A 16,637-nucleotide genomic window follows, 5' to 3' on the forward strand; every position below is an offset into this window, starting at 1 on the left:
GTCACATCAGGCTGTTGCAGGTTCTTCAGTGGCAGCTGCTGCTGGCTCCCTGTGTTTGGAGGCTGGGTCACCTTCCTTCCCCTCACTAGAGGACAGGGATGGGACAAAGGTCTGGCAGGTCACCAGGGCCTGGCCTCCTTGGGCAGTTTGGGGGGAGGGAGCTGGGTTGCAGCTCCCAAGTGCTGTCCACCGCAAGCTCAGGACAGCCCCTCAGCATCCACTCTGGCAGGACTGGTCCCTTGTCAGGCACACAGTGGGCACTTGGCTGCAGAAGGAATGAATCCTCTTACGCACAAGCCAGGCCCCTGTTGAAGCAAGCCGACAGTCTAGTGACAGTTGGGTGGCACAGCTAGGATTAGATGGCTGAATTCTTCCTTGGTGTTGACCAGCCAGGGGCCCAGAAAGCCAGGGCATGGCAGCCCAAGTGGCACAGGTTTGGGGTGCAGTGAAGGGGTGCAACACTGCTCTGCTGGGGCTTCCCCAGCACCCCTCTGCTTTCTCCCTGAAGCCTCTGCTGTCCACCCTTCCTCTCACCCATTCTACCAGAAGCTGCTGGGGTACCCAGAGCCTGCATCTGCCCACAGTGGTGTGGGTGTGTGCACAGAGTGCGGGGTGCATGCTGGTGGGCCAAACCAAGGCTCAGTCCAACTCAGCTTCCCCAAAGTGAGCTCTTTGCCTGGTGCCCAGTCTACTGGGCTTTCTGGTGTGTTGTGTCATGTGATCTTCTATGTCCCCCCCCCCCCACACACACACATAGCCTGTTGGTTTTGACACTGGGAGCCATGGCTCTGTCTTACCCACTACACCCGGTCCTGGGAAGCTCAGGAGAGTGGCCTCACAGACGGGCCCAGGGCAGGGAAGCATTCTCAGAAGCAGAGCAGTAAGAGCAACGCTGGGGGTAGGGGGTGGAAACATGGACCAGCTAGGGTGAAGAGTCCATGTGGGGTTGGCCCCAGAAGGGGAGGGCCTTGTAGATTTGCCAGACGTTTGAGAAATGGTTTTGTGGACACAGCCTGAAGCGGAGTACAAGGGTTCTTCCTGTAGCCAGCACCTATGAGGCCACCCACACTCCACCTTCTCTATGCTCACCTGCCTTGTGGTGGCCCGCATGGCATTCTGGAGGGCAGGCGCCACATCAGTAGTCTTTGGTGCTGATCTCAAAACACTGGGCTAGGCCGGCGTGGTGGCTCACGCCTGTAATCCTAGCACTCTGGGAGGCCGAGGCGGGAGGATTGCTCAAGGTCAGGAGTTTGAAACCAGCCTGAGCAAGAGCGAAACCCTGTCTCTACTATAAATAGAAAGAAATTAATTGGCCAACTAATATATATAGAAAAAATTAGCCAGGCATGGTGGCGCATGCCTGTAGTCCCAGCTACTCGGGAGGCTGAGGCAGAAGGATTGCTTGAGCCCAGGAGTTTGAGGTTGCTGTGAGCTAGGCTGATGCCACAGCACTCACTCTAGCCTGGGCAACAAAGTGAGACTCTGTCTCAAAAAAAAACAAAAAAAAAAACCCTGGGCTGGAGTCTGAGCACACCACTCCTCGGCCTCCTGGGGAGAGCCCTGGGCAGGGAGAGGCAGCATGGCACCTGTTCTCACCTGCTGCCAGGGAAAGCTCTTCCAGTTCTCCATGTTTGGATTGGCTAAGACACTGACCCCTGGACCCAGGGCTATGGGGACCACCCATAGGAACCTAGAACCCTCCACACACTGAGGCTTGGCCTTGGCAAGGCACAAGGGGGGTGGTATGTGCAAGGGAGGCAGGGGAGAGGCTGGACATGAACTGATACACCATACACAATGACAGACGCCTGTGAGCAGAGTAGGTGGACACAAGCCTAGCAGGGCACAAAGCCAGGATTCCCAAAGCATGAACTAAAGTTGAGGGTGCACATGAACCTAGAGCAGCTGGAGTGAACACCCACCTGCTGGCCAGAGAGGTAAGTCTTGTTCCCTAGCATCACAAAGGGGAACTGTTTGGGAGGCGCCCCCCCCCCCCCCCCCCCCCGCCCACCAGGCAGCCATAGCCTGGAAGGAGGTAGCCACTGTGAGGTCAAACAGCAACACACGGCTCCCCCAGTCCAGTGCCACACCCAGGGATTGGAACATCTCGGTGCTGGCTGTGTCCCAGAGCTGCACGTAAGAGGCAGAAAGACCAAGTTACACTCCTGGGCTGCAATCCACCTTTCTGGAAGAAGGGACGACACAGAAATCCAAGATTCTCCAAGCCACACTGGGAGCCCAGGGACCTCAGGCATTCTGGTGTAATTCTATGGAGCAGTAAAGTGCCCAGTTGTTAGGGAAAGTGAGGAACCGCTCAGCCAGCCTGCCTGGTAGCATCTGGTGGGTCAGGCAATCTTAGAGCCACACAAACCAAGCCTGGGCGGCTGGAAAACAGGCCCAAAGGAGGGGGCTCCAGCTCTTACCTGCACAGTTAACATCTGGCCTTTGAACTGCATCACTTAGATAAAGAAGTCAGCACCGATGGTTGCCCTTTTCTGACTGCTGAAGTAGTTGGTGACAAACCGATTCAACAGAGGACTTGACCACCCCGTGTGGTCACAGGTCAGAGGGGCCTCTGAATTCAGGTATTTCCAGCTGTTCCCTGTCCTGGTGCACTCCTGCCCTGCCCCTTGTCCCCCACCAGGGCCCCTCTCCAGCTCAGTTAAAGGTGACTGGTTGGGGGTTGGGGGGGGGCAGCCCCGCGCTCCACCCTCCTCCCAGAATGTCCTGCTTGCCCACATTTCTCACCAGGCAGATCATGAGCTGAGGGGCGTCAGGCAGGCAGAGGCCATAGCGAGACTAGTCAGTCTGAGGGTCGCTGAGGGGCCAAGAGCGGGGGCGGACCCACTAAGCCCCGCCCCCTCGGGCCCCGCCCCCAGGCCCTGCGAAATCCGGAAGAGGAGGGTGGGGTGGGGCGCAGCTAGGTCAGCTGAGTGACAGTCACGGGACCGCGACCAGCTCAGTCTGGCTTCCTGAAGGAGAGGGAGGAATGAGCGGGGCGTCTCCAAGTGCGACAGGCTAGTGGTGGGGCCGGTGCGAGGAGTGCTGTTTTGGAGGGTCCCCGGGGATGGTGAGGTCAGAAGCCCCCGCAGAGGTGCGGGGATCCCCAAGGGTTGGGGCCTGGGGCTGGGGTGCCTCTGGGGGGACAGGTCAAGCAGCCCTGGGACCCGCCTGGCCCCGCTTAGGAAACTGCACCTCCAATCCCAGGTTCCCCTAGGACATGGAGAAGGAGCGGGAGACTCTGCAGGCCTGGAAACAGCGTGTGGCGCAGGAGCTGGACCGCGTGCTGGCTTTCTGGAGGGAGCACTCCCACGACCAGGAGCACGGGTGCGCCGGCCCTTGCGGGCTCTTTGCCGCTTCCCAGGCTCCACCTCACTCACTGGCAACTCACTGATCCAGCAGGCAAGGGGCTGTGGCGGTGCAGGGCCCTTCCCCCTGCTAACCCTGCGTGTCCCACAGGGGCTTCTTCACGTGTCTCGGCCGCGATGGGCGAGTGTATGACGACCTCAAATATGTCTGGCTGCAAGGGAGGCAGGTAGGGGAGCACCTGGTGCAGCTGAACCTCTCCCAGGGGTGGAAGTCCTGCCTCAGTCCACACACACACAGGCCCATCATCCCAACATTCTTCGTCCCAACAATAGGGACATCTAGGACTCGCCCTCCCCAGCCGTACCCTCTGAAGCCATGTTCCCCCACAGGTATGGATGTATTGTCACCTGTACCGCAAATTCGAGCGCTTCCACCACTCTGAGCTTCTGGACGCAGCAAAAGCAGGTACTCCTTCCTGCCCCCCATCTCCCCACTTTACTCAGTGGGGCTTGTGTGCTAGTTGGGGGGGGCATCTAGGAGCAGCAAAGGGCCTGGGGAGGCGCCAAGGTGGTGTGTGTGCAAAGGGAGCCCTCACTTTAGTCTTACATGCCAACTTTCCAACCGCCAGGTGGCGAATTTTTGCTGCGTTATGCCCGGGTGGCACCTCCTGGCAAGAAGTGTGCCTTTGTGCTAACTCGGGATGGCCGCCCAGTCAAGGTGCAGCGGACCATCTTCAGCGAGTGCTTCTACACCATGGCCATGAACGAGCTGTGGAGGGTGACAGGGGAAGTGCGTTACCAGGTGCATGAGGGGAGGTTTGCCTAGGTGACTACTGGGTCTAAGGCTGAGCCCTGAAGATCCCACCCTGATACTCTGCCATGGTCGCCTGATGTAGTTTCACTCAGTGTGCAAGTCCCCTCCCCTGGCCCCCACGGGGGCTTCGAGCAATACCCCCCTTTATTGTGGTGTACTGTCATCATGTGTCTATGGTTTCTGCCCTCCCCCCCATGTCTCCTTCACCTGGGAACACCCCCCCCCCCATACCCCCATAGGGGTCCTGGGCAGAGAGGGCTCTATCCACAGCCCGCTCCAACTGGGAAGAGGCCAGTCTTTCCTCCCTAGGGCTCCCTGTGCTGCCAGACCCTGACCCCACAGCCTGGGAATGGTCTGCACCCCTAGACTGGGATCCCCTGAGGTAGGATGGTGTGGGTCTACCTGGCCCCCAGCACCTGACTCCAGGGCCAGGCCTATGCCCACAGTATGCCCTGTCAAGGTGTCCTTGGAGCTTGTGAGAAGAATTGGCTCTCCTACCCCAAGGCCCTGTCCTCTGGACCCTGCAGGTACCTGGGAGATGACACAGATGGGACAGGATACAGCCTCAGCCTGGGCCTCCCCTCTCCTGCCCCCACCCCCTAGAGCGAAGCGGTAGAGATGATGGATCAGATCGTCCGCTGGGTGCGGGAGGACCCGTCGGAGCTGGGCCGGCCCCAGCTGGCAGGGGCCCCGGCCGTGGAGCCCATGGCAGTGCCCATGATGCTGCTCAACCTGGTGGAGCAGCTCGGGGAGGCGGATGCGGAGCTGGCGAGCAGATACTCGGAGCTGGGGGACTGGTGCGCCCTGCGGATCTTGCAGCACGTGCAGGTGGGGGTGCCCCCCCACTGCCCCTCCCCATGCTCCCCAGGCATCTCCTCTGCCCACACCCGCCCTCGAGCTTTACAGACCTGGAGATGCTGGGAGGCTCAGCCAGGGCGAGCCACGGCCCAGGACCCTTGGAAGGTGGGGGGCCCCAGGGAGCCCATGGCAGAGAGAGCCCATGGGGCTGATGGCTGGGCCAACGGTGCCAGAGCCCTGGGAAAGCCCTGAGAGCAGAGACCCGGTCAGACCCAGGCCCCTCCCAGGCCTCTGTGGGCAGCCAAGCATGCCCTGTCTGTCCCCAATGTTTCATCATCCCCCCTGGAGAAGCCCAGGCCCAATGCAAGGATTAGAACCTCCTAGACCCATGGCAGTGAACTGCTCATCCTCAAATGCCCCTCTGAGCCAAGCTAGCCCAAGTCAGGGGGTCCAGAGGCTTGGGTGAGAGGGAGGCAGAAGGGGATTTCTGAGGCTGGGTCTTTCTAGTTAGGTGGTTGGGTGGGTGGGCTTAAGGCAGAATTGCCTTCTGCTCCTTGCCTGGCAGAGGGATGGCCAAGCTGTGCTGGAGAATGTGTCAGAGGATGGCAAGGAACTTTCTGGTTGCCTAGGGAGACACCAGAACCCAGGTGAGGGGCAGGGTGGGCTGGGGGCTGCCCAGGAGGAGGGGAGCACTGGGCCTTGGGTTCTGGGATTCAGATGTGGGGAGTGCCTGGGGTGTCGGGGGTGTGTGTGCATGAGCTGGGGAGCTTTTGGGCTTCCCAGGTGGAGAGGGTCACTGCTCGGGAGGGAGGCAGGGAGGTGCCAAGGCTTGAGTTCCCCCATGCCCTCACTCCCTCTACTAACCCCCGCACCTGGGGGAGGATCTGATTCCTGCCTTACCCAAACCCCTGGCCAGGTCATGCACTAGAAGCTGGCTGGTTCCTGCTCCGTCACTCCATCCGGAAAGGTGACCCCAAACTTCGAGCTCACATTATTGACAAGTTCCTTTTGTTGCCCTTCCGCTCTGGATGGGACCCTGAGCACGGAGGCCTCTTCTACTTCCAGGATGCTGATGACCTCTGCCCCACCCAGGTGGGACATGACCAGGGTCATGTGTTACTAGCCCTGTTCTAGGGCTTTCTGTCCTGGGAGATGGGTGCTGTCATCATCCTTGTCTTATAGAGGGGACCCAGGGCTACATTTGAACTTAGAGGCCAGATCTTGACTTCTGTGCCACTGGATCCCAACTCATGTCACATGGAGGCCATTAGGGAATGTGTGCAAATGCTGATGCTCTAACATTTGTCCCCTTTGTCTGCAGCCCTGGTGTCTTTGAAAGTTTCTCCAGGTGATTCTAGTTCATTGGCAGCCAGGAGTGGAATTGTTCCCTTATGCTATGTTGCTTCTGATTGTGCCTTGATCCTGCCAGAGATCTGCAGATGGTGGCTATCCCGCCCATGGGCAGGAGTTTTAAGGGGCTTAATGACAGATTAAAAAGACAGACAAGCTAAAAGGGAGCCCACCCCACCTTTGTCCTTTTAGAAGTGGCTACTTGGGGTGCATCCAGGTCAGGAAGCTCATGTCGTTCTGAGGTACCCTTTAGCCCCCCCCAGAGATATCCCATGATTAAACTCCAAGCACTTGGGCTAGATGGAGACTGAGCCAGGTCTGGAAAGATGGGGGTGAGTGTCCTGCTAAGAGGACTGTAGGGGCAGGAGGGGGAACCCAGGATTCTCAGATGCCTGCCTCTGCTCTGCTGTCAGCTGGAGTGGGCCATGAAGCTCTGGTGGCCTCACAGCGAAGCCATGATCGCCTTCCTCATGGGCTACAGTGACAGTGGGGACCCTGTGTTGTTGCATCTGTTCTACCAGGTGGCTGAGTACACCTTCCACCAGGTGAGTGCTGCCTCCTTGTCCCTTCTAGAGGCTGAGGCACTGGGCAGCATGAAGGGGGAAGTTTCTTCCCTTAGCCCCCCACCCCCTCACTGGGCACAGTCCCTCAGCTGGTTGGAGGGGTTCTGGAGCTTCAACGCCCTTTCCTCAGTCAGTAGAGAAGCCCCTGCCCTTCTAAGAGCCCTCATTTTGGTGGCGGGAGAGTATAAACAAGTAAACAAGCAAATGTGGTGGCAGCAAGAGCTCTGGAAGATAGAAAGCAGGGGTGGGACTGGGCCTTCTTTCCTTTGAGGCACTGAGCAAGGGCCTGAGTCAATCCACAGAGCAGGGCAGGGGTGTGTGTGTGTGTGTGGGGGGCTGACCTGCTGGAGCCCAGCAAGCAGGCCTCCCAGCCTTGGGACAAGGAGGGCAGGTGGAAGGGAATAAGGGGAAAGGGGTAGGGGTTGCCTGGGTCCTAGGGAGGTGGTAGGAAATAGGGCAGAAGCTGGAAGATTGGAGGAGGCTGTCATTGTCACCAGCCAGTGAGGTCTGGCTAGGGGTGGGAGATGGGAGGCAGAGGGGTTCGAGTCTAGTTGGACAACAGTGGGATTTCTGAGTTCAGAGGGAAAGGTTTGGGCTGGGCACAAATGTTTAACTGTCATATGAATATAGCTCGGGAGACTAAGGTGGGAGGATCTCAAATACAAGCCTAGCCTGGGCAAAAGCAAGACCCTATCTCAAAAAAAAAAAAAAAAAAAAGATGACATCAAGAGATGTGCAGCAAAGTACACTGTTGCGTTACAGAAGGAGAAGAGGAAATAGGAGGCCCAGCAGAGGCAGCAAGCAGCAGTTGTGAGGTAGGAAGGAAACAGAGCCAGGGGCCCAGAGGCCCAAGTGTTAGGAAAGGAGTGATAAGCTGTACTGACTGTTGCCAGGGCAGGGCACCCAGTGGTGACAAGGCCTGGATGGTGAATGAAGGAAGACCTGGGATGTGTTTCTGAAGCCACAACTCTGACTCACTCCGTTGGTAAGCACAGGCACCGGAAGGACTGTATAGCAGGGCAGCTTATTCTAAGGTCTGTGGGCTGCAAAACCTGGTGGAAAATGACACCTTTATTTGCATTAACCTCTAATGGAAATCTAGCATTTGCTTCCATTATGAATGGATGTGTTTATATGACATGCTCATCACTACTTCCAAACCACAGGAGTCATCAGGCCTGAAGCTGTATCTTAATATTGAAAGCATTCATGAAGAACCACCAGTTTTAACTCTATAAAATGATACTGAGGGAATATATTGTAGCAAGGTACAAATGACATTAAACAATTACAAAAGTTATAATCAACAAGTAAATCATGCACTAACCAAAATAACAGAATAGAGAAAGTAAAACTCCAGACATCCAAGGAAAAACTGGAAAGTCAATTAATGTGGGAAATTAAAAAATTCTTCATTATCTTCCTGTGTCAGATCAGGCAGTCAAAAAGTAAGGACTTAAACAATATAACTCAAAAGATGTAATGAACTCACTACAAAGAAGAATACAAACTCTCATAGGCCATAATTTAGAGACAGATAATGGACTTCAATGTAATTGACTTCTATGGTCTTTCTGAGAAGGGGTTCAACTGACAAGCCTCCCCGGGACAAGTGCCTGATGGGATGCGAGCAGGACAGAGGGAAGGAGTGTGGAATGGGTCAACTGAGCTGCTGTTCCCTCTATAAGAAGCAGTTGGGCACTGGGGAGGGGCAGAGGGAGGAGAAGATGTGTTCAGGTTCCATGGTGAGTGAAGATAGCAGTCAGGTCTTGGTTCCAGATGTGCACAATCTTATCTACTGGAAGACAGGCCTGTCAAGCAGGGAACAGGAGCTCCAGGGGAGTCACTTGTTAGAAAGTTGAATGGCAGCTCATCTTGTCCATTAGGGTTCTTTGTTCCTTTAAATCAATTACTTTTTTTCTTCTTTTTAAACATTTTTATTTATTTATTTACATATTTTTTTTGACAATTTCTTTCTATTTTTAGTAGAGACAGGTCTCGCTCTTGCTCAGGCTGGTTTTGAACTCCTGACCTTGAGTGATCCACCCGTGTTGGCCTCCCAGAGTTCTAAGATTACAGGCGTGAGCCACCGCGCCTGGCCCATCTGGTACTGTTTCATGTTACAGCCCGCAGCCCCTTCCCTAGTCGGTTATACCAGCTGCAGACTGTCTGGTGCCTCTCACCCTCCACTTCATCTTGTTCAGGGCATAGTGTCACGGTTAAGAGCACTGGTTTTGGAGCAGTGTTACCTATGGTCAGTCCAGGCTCTCACTCCCGGTAGCGGTGAAGTGGGGATAAAAGCACACCTTCCCCAGGCCCTGGCATCTGAGCGGGTCCTGCAGGCGCTAGCTGTCACTGTCACGTTGTTATTACAGTTTCGTGATCCTGAGTATGGGGAATGGTTTGGCTACCTGAATCGAGAGGGAAAGGTTGCCCTCACCATCAAGGGGGGTCCTTTCAAAGGTGAGTGGGGTACGGGGCAGGGCCGCAGGGGCTCGTGGCACTCGGCTGCTCCCGTCCTCCCAACCGCCCTCCCGCCTCTCCCTGCAGGCTGCTTCCACGTGCCGCGGTGCCTAGCCATGTGCGAGGAAATGCTAGGCGCCCTGCTGAACCGCCCCGCCCCGGCGCCCGGCTCCGGCGCCCGCTCCCCGCCCACCGTCCCCGCCCGCTGAGGCGCAGAATAAAGCTAGGTCTGCTCCACCTGCCTGTGTACGCGCGTCTGTGGGCTCGCGAGAGGGGCAGCCACCGCACCTCGCCGGGCGACCAGGCAGGCCCCAGCTCTTAGGGCCAGTGTCCGCCCCGGCAGGCCCGCCCCGAGTGCCGGACCTCCCAGCACATTGGCCGAACGGCCAGGAGGGCGGGCCTACGGCCGCGCACTTCCGGCCGGTGTCCGGCCCGGCACGCACCTCCCCTTCCGCCGCCGCCCCAGCGAGCCCGGCCCCGGCTCCAGCCCCAGCCGCAACCGCAGCCGCTCGGCATAGCTTCGGAGCGCGGGGACAGCTAATTGCGCGTTCACGACGCTCTGAGACCCGCGACCCGCCGCCGTTATGAACATCCGCAATGCGAGGGTGAGGGTTCCGGGTGGGAGGCTGTCCGCGCCGCGTGGGCGCCGGGCCGGGTGGCAGCGTGCGCATGCTCCCGAGGGCCCCGGCCGAGCCTGGCCCGGTGGCACTGTGTGCCTGCCGCCGCTGTACCCATGGGGCTGGACCAACTCGAAGAGGAGGCCGGCGGAGCTGGGGCGCAGGGTCGAGGCTGCGAATGCCTCCTGTTTGCGCGATGTCGGGGCCTGGTCTGGCGGTCTCCGGGAGCTCCCGGCGCCCACCCTTATTCCTGGAACAGACAACCTTTGCACAGCGGCTGTGTACCAGGCCTGGGCAAACTCAGATATTCACAGCGCCTGCCCAGCCCCCGGAGAGGGGGCTGAGTAGACAGGGAGCAGGGCTCTCACCCTACTGAGGCCTACTTAGTCACCAGCCCTGGACTGACTGCATTCCACTGCCCTACTCCCCTGCAGCCAGAGGACCTGATGAACATGCAGCACTGCAACCTTCTCTGCTTGCCCGAGAACTACCAGATGAAATACTACTTCTACCATGGCCTCTCCTGGCCCCAGGTAGGCAGCTTTTGAATTTGAGGGTGAGGGAAATCAGGCCAGGAAAATCCAAGTTGTGTTGTCTAGGGAGTAGTGCATGAGGCCACAAGAGCCCAGGAGGCTGTATGGTCGCATGACCACGGTCTTTTCTAGCTGACATGGGGGCAGGGGCAAGTGAAAAGGAGGTGTCTGGAGGGAGTGTAGAAGAGGGACAGGATTCCCACCTTGTGTCTGTCTTCTTCCAGGTCAAGAATCGGGCACAATGTAGTATGGGGGAAACTCAGTATGGGGAAACTCAGTCACTTAGCCTGGAGGTCATGAGCCATCACAGAACTCACCACTTGACCAGCTTCTGTCTCTCTTGCACACAGCAAGAGGCAGGCGTTAGGACCAGGTGTCCTCCAAGGGCTTCTCCAGCTCTGCCATGAAGTTGTTTTCTGACTCCCTTTTCCTCTCCACCACCAGCTCTCGTACATTGCTGAGGATGAGAATGGGAAGATTGTGGGGTACGTCCTGGCCAAAATGTGAGTCACTAAGGAGAAGGGAAGCCCAGTGCTTGGGGGCTGGGGCAACACCACACATCCTTGGTGGATGCTGCTGTGGCCTCATAGTCTTTTTTTTTTTTTTTTCTCGTAGTCTTTTTATTAGTACAGTTTAAAGTTTATAGAAGAATTGAGCAGAAAGGACAGAAGTTCCTGTGTAGCCACTCACGGTCTCCTCCCCCCAGTTTCCTCTATTAATGAGTTGCCTTTGTAGCTACATTTGTTACAAGTGATAAACCAATATAATATATTATTAGTAACTAAACCTACAGTTTACATTACCATCATTCTCACTGTGTGGTGTGCTCTATGGGTTTGGACAAATTACATGTGTTTACCTTTATATTATCTACCCATTCATCCCTCCCTCCCCCCAACCTCTGGCAGCTACTATTCCTTTATTGTCTCCATACTTTTACCTTTTTCAGAATGTTACATAGCTGGAATTATAGAGTATGTGTAACCTTTTCAGATAGGCTTTTTAAACTCAGTATAATTTAATATTCACTTAAGGTTGTGTATTGATAACTCATATCTCTCTCTCTCTCTCTCTCTCTCTCCCCCTCCCTCCCTCCCTCCCCCCCCTCTCTCTCTCCTTTTTTCTTTTTTGGAGATATGGTCTTACTCTATTGCCCAGGCTAGAGTTCAGTGGTGTGATCACAGCTCACTGTAGCCCCAAACTCCTGGGCTCAAGCGATCCTCCTGCCTCAGCCTCCTGAGTAGCTGGGACTACAGTTGTGCCCTGCCATGCCAGGCTAATTTTTTGTTTTTGTAGGGGTGGGGTCTCACTGTGTTGCTCAGGCTGGTCTTGAACTCTCAGCCTCAAGTGACCCTCCCACCTCGTCCTCCCAAAGTACTGGGATTACAGGCGTGAACCATAGTGCCCAGCCGACAGCTCATTTCTTTTTGTCACAGAACAATATGCTGTCAACACTGCATATATCTGGTAGATGCTACATGTGGATTTTTTTTTTTCAGGGACAGAATCTCACTGTGTTGCCTAGGTTGAAATACAGGCTCTTCACGGGCCCGATCATGGCACATTACAGCCTTGAATTAATGGGCTCAAGTGATCCTCCTGCCTCAGCCTCCTGAGTAGCTGGGACTACTGGCATGTGCCACTGTGCCTGGCATGCATGGGGTTCTGAGGGAGCAGAAGGTGGCAGGATCAGCTGCTCTGATCTGAGAGGTCCACAGCTCTCCCCCAACCACAGTCTTGGGGGGCTATAGGGCCAGCCTAGAGGAGTTTGTGCGCTTGCTCTACACATGTGCTGGGGGAGGGGTGTGGCTGCATCTGCACTAGGTTCCTTTCTAGCCTCTCTCCTTTCTTCTCTAGGGAAGAGGACCCAGATGATGTGCCCCATGGACATATCACCTCACTGGTACATAGGGCCCACCCAGACTCTGGCGGGGGTGGAAGTGAGGGTTAGTAGGGGCAGCCTTCAGGGTCCTACCCTCTACCCACTCTTCCCCTGCTAGGCTGTGAAGCGTTCCCACCGGCGCCTCGGCCTGGCTCAGAAGCTGATGGACCAGGCGTCTCGAGCCATGATAGAGAACTTCAATGCTAAATACGTCTCCTTGCATGTCAGGAAGAGGTGGAAGTCAGCCTAAGGGGCGGGAGAATTGGTGAAGGGGATGGGGAGGAAGAGATACTGTCTTGGCAGGGGTCCTGGGGTACCTGGGCTTTTGGAGAGGATCTGGGAAGTGGGATTAGTGGGAAGGAGGTACCAGGAGGAGGGGCAGGACCTGGACATGCTGTCCCTGCCTGGCCAAGTCTGTGCAGCTCAGCAGTGCCTTATTCCCCTGCAGTAACCGGGCCGCCCTGCACCTCTATTCCAACACCCTCAACTTTCAGTAAGTAGATCTACATTTTCCTAATGGGCTGGGGCTGGTCCCATGTCTAGCCCATCAAAGCTGCTGAGAAGGGCTGAGCAGCCTTCCAGGCAGAGGGATGGGAGTGGTGGAGAGGGGGAGGAGGCCAATGTTGATTGAAAAGCTGGCATGGAAACAGCACCTGCCTGCTAAAATACGCTCAATGCATGTTGCGATGGGTAGGAGGTTTGGTGTGTCTGCTTGGGGAGGTGTGATGGCTGGGTGCTGGCAGAGGCTGGTGAAGTGCAGTGTGGTGCGGAGTGCTTTTCATTGAAAGTCTGGGAGAGAGAGATGTGGGCCTAGGCCATGAGCAGATGCTGAGGAGCAGGACTCCAAGGGACCAGGCACCTAGAAGCCTCAAGCAAGAGTAGAAGACAGGAGAAAGCACATCTAGGAGGAAGGGCCATCAGGGCGAAGACACGATGCCTTGCTCCATTAGCATAGGATACTAGGAGGCTGAGGAGAATCTGGCACCAGGTTTGAGTCTTCCTTGTTCTCCACCCTCCACCCCCAGGATCAGTGAAGTGGAGCCCAAATACTATGCAGATGGGGAAGATGCATATGCCATGAAGCGGGATCTCACCCAGATGGCTGATGAGGTAAGAGTCAGCTGGGCCATGGTAGCAGTCCCCACCACGAAGAAAAGCAAGGCAGGTAGGGGAGGCCCTGCTGGGGGGCAGATGGTGGCACCTGAGAGCGCTGAGACATGAGGAGGCCCACGGTAGCTGGAGGTGAGACTGACTTTGGGTGCCAGCCCTTGTGGCTACATTGCTGGGAGTCGTGGCCCTTCTTCACTTCAGTTTCCTAAGCTGTCACGTGGGGAGGTGGGTCTGGGCTGTGCTTCAGAGGAGGCCATCCACCCAAGATTTTGTTGTCTGAAGCAGTAGCCTGTAGACATGATATGAGAAGCAGGGAGGAGGCTTTCTAGGGAAATGGGACAGCCATGGCCTGCCTGCTCAGGTAGACAAAACTGGGCTGCAGAGCATGCGAGGGTCCTGCCCAAGGCTCCTTGGGGGGCAGGGCTGTTCAAGGGGCATAGCTCTGTCTTCAGGGCTTCACAGCAACCCACATAAGGAAGCTCTGATCGTCCTCATTTTAAAGGTGTAGAAACAGGCCCAGAGAGAGCAGAAGTAGGACTCAGGCCCAGTTTCTCCACTCAGTCCTGGGTTTCCTGCCCTGGCCCTGCTGCCTCTCAATATGCTCCTCCCCCCAGCAAGTGACAGGGCCAGGCTCCCCTTGCCGCCACCTCCTACCCCATGTCTGGAGACTTAGGCCGTCTCTTTGCTCCTGCTTCTCTTTGGGCTCCTGGCGGCAGCTGAGGCGGCACCTGGAGCTGAAGGAAAAGGGCAGGCACGTGGTGCTGGGTGCCATCGAGAACAAGGTGGACAGCAAAGGCAATGCACTTCCGAGCTCTGGAGAGGCCTGTCGTGAGAAGGGCCTGGCTGCTGAAGATAGTGGTGGGGACAGCAAGGACCTCAGCGAGGTCAGCGAGACCACAGAGAGCACAGACATCAAGGACAGCTCGGAGGCCTCTGACTCGGCCTCCTAGAGCCTACTGCATCCCACCCTCACCTCACGAGCTTTCACAATAAATTTCACCCCGTGGCCCTGGGGAGTTTGTGTGTGTGTGCACATTCGAGGCAGGGATGCTTCTCTCCAGAGCATCCTGCTGAGCCCAAGTAGAAGGGAAGAGCTTTGTCAGCCCTTTGGAGGTGGGACTGCCAAGTCTGATGGTTTTCAGCAGCGTTGGGCCTGGTGAAGGAGACCCTGGGCTTCTGGGAAGACCTCTGCCTCTGGAACCCTGCTCTGCCACTGTTTAGGCTTTCATATCCTTCTTAACATCCCAGGGCTGAGCTAGATGATCCCTCAGGGCCCTTCTAACTCTTCCACGCTGAATGTGTTTTGAGGGGCAAGCCTGCCTGGGCTAGTCAGCTTCAAACGTCAAAGGTGGTTTTCCCATTCCTGGTGGCCTTCACTGCCTCTGCCTGGTCCTTTGTTGTCCCACCTTCAGCTCCTTTCTCTCCCTACTGCTACCTGCTTTCAGCTACAACAGCTCCAGTTCATACCTCCTGGGCTCCAGATGTGGAGTACAGCTGCTCACTGCGCTTACCTATAGATGTCCTATCTGGGTAATGGCCCAACCAGCTACCCAATTGCTCAAGCCCTGTCAACTATCCTTGATTCCTCCCTCCCCTGCCACCCAAATGGTCAGCGAGTGCTCTGTGTTCAGCCTCCGTAATACCTCCAGTGTATTCCCTAACCTGAGCCTGCATTTGAAAATGATTAAGACTTTATTTTTAGTAGTTATAGATGTACAGGATTATTCAGACAGTACAGGGTTCCACCCACCCCTTCTCTGCTCAGTTTCCTGTATTATTAACATTTTGTATTAGGTGGTGTATTTGTTACTATTGATGACCAATACTGACACGTTATTGTTAACTATAATCCCTAGTTTAGGGTTCCCTCTGCGTTGTACCATTTCTATGGAGTTTGACAAATGCATAAAGTCATGTATCCACCATTAGTTTCAAGCAGAATGTAAATCCTGTTTTCCGTGGCCTCACTCTAACCCTAACCCTTGCTCCTGGGCCTTTCCTTCCTATCCTTCCCTCTGTAATGCCACTACTTGCTGCTTCTAGCCCCTGGGCGGGTTCTGCACTCCCGACCTGACACTATACCTTATGCCCCTGCTACTGTAGATGGCACACTGCTCTCTATGTGTAGGTTGAACAATTCACCATCCTGTCCTGTACCTCCGTTCTCCCTTTGGCTGGCGCCAGGCACGTGACTAAGACAGCCAGCAGCCAGGTTAGCAGTTACTAGAGCGCAGGAGGGCAGGGGCCAGTACCGGAAGACGCGCCTGCCGCTCTCCGTTTCGCCAGCTCGGGCGAGGCTGTGTTCTGATTGGTCGGAGGCGGAACCTTAGTCCGCCCTCTGCGCTGCGGTTCCCAGGCTCTGATTGGTCCGGCGGCACCTGGCCGGGCTCTGCGCGGCTGGGAGCGCGGGCATGCGCGGCTGGGAGCGCGGGCATGCGCGGCTGGGAGCGCGGGCATGCGCGGCTGGGAGCGCGGGCATGCGCGGCTGGGAGCGCGGGCATGCGCGGCTGGGAGCGCGGGCATGCGCGGCTGGGAGCGCGGGCATGCGCGGCTGGGAGCGCGGGCATGCGCGGCTGGCTCGGCCGCGCCTTGGCCCGGGTGTGGTGGGAGGGAGCTAGGTAGGGCTCCCGCGGTGCCCAGTTACGCCTTCTTTCCTTCCGCGTGCGAACTTGGCCCGCCCTCGCCCTCTGCCCTCCGTCCTTCGTGCCTTGCGTCCCTGTCGGGCCCCTGGACTCTCAGCCGCTCCTTCCGCCTCCAAGCGGTTAGCGGCTTGGTCCTCACCTTCTGCGGGATAACTGGCTTTTGGGTCTCTAAAGGGGAACAATGGAGCTAAGGATAGAGCGAGCAGTAGGGGGCAGTTTCATTCAGTGCCTTAAGTGCCAAACACTCAGGGTGTTAAAGCAGGGCTGAATGGGGGCATCATGTGAATATTTCTGGAGTTAGAAAAGGACTAATGAGAGCATTTGAACGCAGGGGCTGAGGCCAGTTCAGCAGCCATTCCCTGTGTGCTTAAGCCCTGTGCCTGGCTCTGCTGGATGAATGAGGGACCTTCGGGACCAGTATCAGCTCCGATGGAAGACTAGGGGGTAGGCGGGGTATGTTGGTTAGCTAGGGAGGGGCAGGGGTCCCTGGTTCCTCTTGGCATGAGGCAGCGGTGGGGCGCAGGACCTGTTTCTCTCTTGAAACAAGAGCAGGTTCA

General features: G+C 56.4%; 2 protein-coding genes across 11 annotated transcripts in view; both read left to right on the forward strand.

Moving 5' to 3' along the window:
• The window catches only part of RENBP (renin binding protein), a 147,047-nt gene extending 137,514 nt beyond the window's left edge, over positions 1 to 9,533 (forward strand). The window contains exons 2-12 of one of the 7 annotated variants that reach the window (XM_012757224.2): positions 2,957 to 3,017; positions 3,208 to 3,327; positions 3,460 to 3,535; positions 3,699 to 3,774; positions 3,938 to 4,110; positions 4,726 to 4,950; positions 5,486 to 5,567; positions 5,837 to 6,012; positions 6,684 to 6,815; positions 9,209 to 9,296; positions 9,384 to 9,533. In XM_012757224.2, the coding sequence (XP_012612678.1) occupies positions 3,221 to 3,327; positions 3,460 to 3,535; positions 3,699 to 3,774; positions 3,938 to 4,110; positions 4,726 to 4,950; positions 5,486 to 5,567; positions 5,837 to 6,012; positions 6,684 to 6,815; positions 9,209 to 9,296; positions 9,384 to 9,505 (1,257 nt within the window). In that variant the 5' untranslated portion in view covers positions 2,957 to 3,017; positions 3,208 to 3,220 and the 3' untranslated portion in view covers positions 9,506 to 9,533. Of the gene's footprint in view, positions 1 to 2,915; positions 3,095 to 3,207; positions 3,328 to 3,459; positions 3,536 to 3,698; positions 3,775 to 3,937; positions 4,111 to 4,725; positions 4,951 to 5,485; positions 5,568 to 5,836; positions 6,013 to 6,683; positions 6,816 to 7,726; positions 7,819 to 9,208; positions 9,297 to 9,383 lie in introns of those variants that run through there. The other 6 variants (XM_012757226.3, XM_012757223.3, XM_012757221.3 and 3 more) reach the window with 6 other exon arrangements.
• Positions 9,534 to 9,740: 207 nt separating this feature from the next.
• On the forward strand, positions 9,741 to 14,452 carry NAA10 (N-alpha-acetyltransferase 10, NatA catalytic subunit). 4 transcript variants are annotated; one of them, XM_012757234.3, is made up of 8 exons: positions 9,741 to 9,901; positions 10,348 to 10,446; positions 10,891 to 10,931; positions 12,304 to 12,349; positions 12,447 to 12,568; positions 12,777 to 12,821; positions 13,354 to 13,438; positions 14,155 to 14,452. In XM_012757234.3, the coding sequence occupies exons 1-8, from the start codon at positions 9,881 to 9,883 to the stop codon at positions 14,386 to 14,388; spliced, it is 693 nt and encodes a 230-aa protein (XP_012612688.1). In that variant the 5' UTR covers positions 9,741 to 9,880; the 3' UTR covers positions 14,389 to 14,452. The 4 variants fall into 4 exon arrangements, with proteins under 4 accessions (XP_012612688.1, XP_012612686.1, XP_012612689.1 ...); XM_012757232.3 differs by having other exon boundaries at positions 9,743 to 9,901; positions 10,891 to 10,949; XM_012757235.2 differs by having other exon boundaries at positions 9,743 to 9,901; positions 12,447 to 12,562.
• The last annotated feature ends 2,185 nt before the right edge of the window (positions 14,453 to 16,637 follow it).

This window comes from Microcebus murinus, unplaced genomic scaffold (genome assembly GCF_040939455.1).
Source record: "Microcebus murinus isolate Inina unplaced genomic scaffold, M.murinus_Inina_mat1.0 scaf003_hap2_Mmur4.0, whole genome shotgun sequence".
Taxonomy (NCBI): Eukaryota; Metazoa; Chordata; class Mammalia; order Primates; family Cheirogaleidae; genus Microcebus; species Microcebus murinus.